Source organism: Arachis ipaensis, chromosome B4 (assembly GCF_059453495.1).
Source record: "Arachis ipaensis isolate K30076 ecotype BB chromosome B4, ASM5945349v1, whole genome shotgun sequence".
NCBI lineage: Eukaryota > Viridiplantae > Streptophyta > Magnoliopsida > Fabales > Fabaceae > Arachis > Arachis ipaensis.
In genome coordinates, this window is record NC_142439.1 from 21,861,857 (window position 1) to 21,867,331 (window position 5,475).

Below are 5,475 nucleotides of genomic sequence, written 5' to 3' on the forward strand. Positions count from 1 at the left end.
ATTGGAAAAACAATGCTTATATAATTTATTTTTCGATATATCTAAAGGCTAAAGATTTCTTTTTAATATATATATATATATATATATATATATAGACACACATACAGATTCGAAATCATGTTCAAACTTGAAACGAATCCAAGTTATTCTCTACTTGGATTTCAAAATAATGATATCATCTCTAAGACACAGATTTTTAATATACGCATCAATATTAGTTCACAAGCTTAGCTTTTTAGAACGAATTCTGTTTCAATTTTAACGCAGTTTCTTCTAAATATTTATATATATAACTATATTTTGCGATGAAAACTTTATTATTAACACAGATATCTATGTATTTATATTTTAACTTCATAGCCATGTTGTAGTATTCTGTCACATTTATTTCAGATATAAAAAATGACATTTTAATTTTTATGCCATAATAATTACCACAATAATTTTAGCTGAAGAAACTTGAGAAGGAATTGCAGCTATAAAAGCAATCCTCCTTTTAGCTACCCTTCAACCTTTTATTTGAATTTCTAGCTTAAATGCTTTTCCAATAGGCTGTGACAATCTTGAAACTTGTATACTAACAAACTCTGAAGAGTTCTCAACATGTGTAACCATCTTCCTCATTGAACTTGTTCCATTCTCATCAATATTCAACTCAGTATGCTTAGGAATTCCCAAAAAAGTGATCTTTTCTATGACCCATCTTTGGTTCAGAGCAAATCTTCCATTAGTAACATTAGATGCAACAAAAACACTATTCTTCTGTAATGCACCATAGAAACTTAACAATGTCCACTGATCATTCTCTCCTAACATGTCAAGTGCTTCTCCATCATCCAAATAAACTTGTCCATAACTACTTTTGCTGCTACTAACAACCACCACAAGATGAAATGCAGTCTTTCGGGCTGCCTCTGTTGTCAATGCTTCTCCTTGCATTACCAAGATGTTACCTTCACCAACATGCACATTGATGTGATCAGGTAGAGCATCAAGAGTAACATACTTTCCTGATTCAGCACTCACTGAATTTGAGACATTGAAGAGATCAAACCAGTTCCCTGCAGGGAAGTATGCATTAACAGTGACAGCTCCAGATTCTAGCACCGGTGACACCAAAACCCCTTTGCCAAGTAGAAACTGTGAACTTATATCATGTGTTGTGACATCCTCAGGGAATGAAAAGAAAAGGGGTCTTGCAATTGGTGTCCCTTTTGTATGTGCTTCATACATTAATGTGTAGAAATAAGGGAGGAGGCGATATCTAAGGCTGAGCACTTTCCTTGCTGATGAAGCAACTGAATCCCAAAGATAAAGCTCTTGCCTCATAGAATTCTTATCTGAATGGTCTCTAGCAAAGGGGTAAAATGCTCCCAACTACATGAGGTAAACAAAAGGAATTAGATATGTATATATATAGTATACCTTCCATTTTTTAGTTTTTCACAAAGAAATTATCCCATATCTTAGGATCAATTGTTACCTGGATCCATCGCCTGCAGAGTTCTTCGGTTGTATTTCCTGTGAAACCACATATATCTGCTCCAACCATCGGAATTCCAAATATTCCAGAATTTAATATAGAAGGAATTGAGTATGCCAAATCATTCCAAGTAGCAGCATTGTCTCCAGTCCAATGTGCTGTATACTTACCAGAACTTACAAAAGTTGATCTACTAAGAATAAAAGGCCTTTTACCAATTACATCTTTTAAAACTTTGTTGGTAGCTTTGGATTCTAGTAGTCCATATAAATTGTGTGCATCATACTCAGTGATATTTCCATAATGTAAGGATGTTGCTGGTACCGTTTTCGTATTGATTGGTTGTAGGGCTCCGGAATTGTTAATTTTGTAGGGAGGGTTGTCAAGACTGGAAGATGGATTAGGAGGAGAAGTGATGAAATTAGATAACTCATTCATGTCAAGCCAGAGACCATCAAATGGGAGAAGTTCTCTAAATAGTTTAATCTCTCTGCCCCAAAATTCTTGGCTTCTTGGATTCAAAAAATCTGGGAAGTAAACTTTTCCTGGCCAAACTTGACCAAGGTAATTGACTCCATTTCTCTTTATGTAGATATCTGCTTGCAATCCTCTAATATAAGTTGCATATGTGTTGTTTACATTGATACCTGTTTGCAAAATTAGCCCCATATAAATAACTGATACACACATGCTTCCATCAAAATTAGGATACGTTACACTCACATTCTCTAACCCTTGGTGATAGTATATACATACATCCTCTGATATTTAAGTTATATGACACTAAGTACCCCTATATTTTACAAAATGTGGCAAATTAAGGGGATGTAATGTGTCATATCAACTAAACAAGAAGCATATTAGTGTACTTTATCCTAAAAATTAGGTGAAGAGTGTGTGTGTGGTTGAGAGAAATTGCATGGTATCAGAATTAGGTACCAGGATCCAATATAGGTATATATTTCTGTCCGTTCCGGTGAAGGGCATCAACAAACGTTTTCATCTTATCCAGGGGAAAGTTGATAGGATCAAGAGTGAAGTCTTTATATGCATCCATGTAATCAATATCTGTCCACATAACTTCAAGGGGTATGTGTGCCTTTGCGTAGTTAGCAACCACACCCTCAAGATCATTTACACTCTTGTAGCCATATCTACACTGGTGAAAACCTTTCACAAAAGAAATTATAACTTTATGGATTAGCATGGGAGCAAGATATATCAAAAAGGGAGAAAAGCAGTGGTGATCTATAGTTAGCACATGTTATATTTGCTTCTATTATAAAATAAGAATATTTTGAATCTAGAAAGCACTATATGAGAACAATCTTCAGTTAAAAACTTGAAGTACTAAAAAACTGAGTGTAGATAAGACTTACCAAAAGACCAGTAAGGCATAGGAGTAGGCCTTCCAATGAGTTCAGTGTATTGCTTCATCACCAACTCCGGCGATGATCCGGAAAAAAAGTAAAGATCAAGCACCCCACCAATCACCTTATAAGTTATCCAGTCGCCACCATACACAACATCCATCCCATTGCTATTCAGCAGCAACACCCCATGTGTGCTTCCATCTTTAGATCCTTTCCTTACATCCATGTAAAAAGGGTGAGAGCCATAAAGGTTCAAGTCAAGGTTGAAACTAGCAATATCTGCATTCCATAGTGTGAGGGTCTGGTTTGGTTGCAACTTGAAGGAACTCTTTGTGTGCTCACCAAAACCGTAAAGGGAGGCTTTTTCACTTGGGAGTGAGGAAGATAGCTGAAGGTACTGGTCCTTGAACACAAGGAAAGTTGAAGGGTTTGAAGGGTCTGGTGAAGTGTCAAAGAGGATATCCTTGGAGGACTTGCGTGAGATAGTGAAGCCAAAAGGGGTGGTGTTGTGGAGGGTGAATATGAGGTCTGAATTTGGTGTTGTAATAGAAAATTTTGGTGCTTGTTTTGGATTGTAGGTGTGGTGGGAAGAATGGAATTCTTTGGTTGTGAGAGAGCGGAGAAGAGGGAAATGGGAGCTTCTTGGAATCACTTCTTCTGGAACTTCCCATCTTTGGTGAGTGGAGTCTGTGATTCTAACTCTTAACCTGTCCTTGGTCTCAAAACTGCAAAATACATACAATATATATAACCAATAACAGTAAAAAATATATTATATACTATATTAGCTATAAATGACTATGAATAATGCATCTTCAAAGAAAATTATGCAGACTATACCTGCTTCAGTATGAGTTTAGTACTATATTAGGCTATATTAGCTTCAATATGTCTTTACACAATGGATGATGAATAGGAATGAGGATCAATTATAAATTAGAGAACCAAATTTTGCATACTGTATTAGCACTGGTATGTCTAAGGCTATGTTACCACTGTATAATAGTACTCTTTTAAGGAGAATGGTATATGATCTAGAAGACTCAATTAGATAAGTCAAAATAATCTGCATAACACACAAACAAGTTTATATATGTCAATTCAATGGGTATGTATAAATTTGATTCAATATAACGATAGTACTTATTGTTACCTAGCATCAAGGCTGAGGCGTGGAACATCAGGTCCATAAAGTGTGGAAGACTTGATGAGTTTAAGGTTAGCAGTCAAGGAGGTCTTGGCTGAGAGAGCATTGTTATTGACACTAGATATGGTGTAGCCATAACCAACAACTCCTCCTTCTCCTTCAACATAAGAACTTGATGAGAAAAAGATGAGGAAAGTGAAGATTTGGAGAAGAGAGGCTTTGTTCTGTTTCATTGTGTTGAATGGTTTTGGATAGAAAATGATGGCCTATCAATTTATATGCATTCAATCATTCATCTTGGAAGCTACGGAGGATTGTGGGGCCTGCCAATTTGACTGGCAGATAGTAAGACACTCAATCAACCAAGTTCAATTGTCCAGTTCTTGAATAAAATATTATTAACATGTGACAAATTCTAACAGATTAAAATATCAGAATTTAAGTGCAGAAAAAAAATGTTAAAGTTCTTTGAAGTCTTATAATTGACCAGAATAAGACCTCCACGATCCGCGTAGATGTAAATTAATTATACTATAGAGTATATTTTAATAAGTATTATATTATATAAAAATTGATTACATAATAATAAGAGGAGTGTTAGAGGGAAGTAAGTTTTGTAATTTATAACTATCAATTAATTATTATTGATATTTTTAATAGCGTGAGATTTTATTCAATGATATAAGATTACTTATTTTTTTTTACTGATTAAGTATTGACCAAATTTTAATAAAAGTGCTGATTTCTTAGATTTTTTCTAATAATAATATATAAATTAATGTTAAATTTAAATTATTTTATATTAAAATTTTTTTTCAGGATATTTATTTAATAATTTGTATATAGTTCTATATAATTATTCAACTAAAATATAATATAAATTAAAATATAGTTTATTATTTTAAAAATTTGAATTCATTTATTTTTAGAAAAGGCATAGGTCTTTCATATTAGAATGGTATAAAACTATATCTTTGTTTGTTGCTTTTATTTTTATATTTGTTTTAGTTGTCATACTTTGTCTTCTCATATGGTGTTCTTTGGGTTAAAAATAATTAAAGAAATAACTTTAAAAAAATGAATAATAATGAGAAACACCAAAAATATAAATCTATTTTAAAAAATATCTTTATTATAATTATATTACAATTAGTATTTAATGAATAATAATGCATGATTATGCTAATTTAGAAAAATATCTTTATTATAATTATATAAAATCAATATTTAATGCATTATCAACTAATGAAAGTGAGGTGTCAATTCCTCATGAATTCATTTTTTTTTTTAAAATGGAAGTACTATTCTCTCTTCTAAATTCATTTAAAAAAATATCTTTATTATAATTATATTACAATATTACAATTATATTATAATTAGCATTTAATGAATAATGCATGATTATACTAATTTAAAAAAATATCTTTATTATAATAATATAAAATTAATATTTAATGCATTATTAAACTAAT

At 32.3% G+C, this 5,475-nt stretch overlaps 1 protein-coding gene across 1 annotated transcript; it reads right to left on the reverse strand.

The window, feature by feature from the left end:
- Nucleotides 1-340: 340 nt before the first annotated feature.
- LOC107639103 (alpha-glucosidase) lies at nt 341-4,377 on the reverse strand. Its single transcript, XM_016342524.3, has 5 exons — nt 4,010-4,377; nt 2,863-3,581; nt 2,423-2,653; nt 1,484-2,130; nt 341-1,377 (listed from the first exon to the last, which is right to left on the reverse strand). Exons 1-5 carry the CDS (start codon nt 4,234-4,236, stop codon nt 508-510), a joined length of 2,694 nt encoding a protein of 897 aa, XP_016198010.1. The 5' UTR covers nt 4,237-4,377; the 3' UTR covers nt 341-507.
- Between the last annotated feature and the right edge of the window lie 1,098 nt (nt 4,378-5,475).

Excerpts from the sequence above, each read along its gene's own strand:
- LOC107639103 (XM_016342524.3), bottom strand. The coding sequence starts at position 4,236 with ATGAAACAGAACAAAGCCTCTCTTCTCCAAATCTTCACTTTCCTCATC. Across the intron at positions 3,582-4,009 it reads CGCCTCAGCCTTGATGCTAG|TTTTGAGACCAAGGACAGGT; the intron begins GTAACAATAAGT and ends TGTATTTTGCAG. Across the intron at positions 2,131-2,422 it reads TATACCTATATTGGATCCTG|GTATCAATGTAAACAACACA; the intron begins GTACCTAATTCT and ends TTTTGCAAACAG.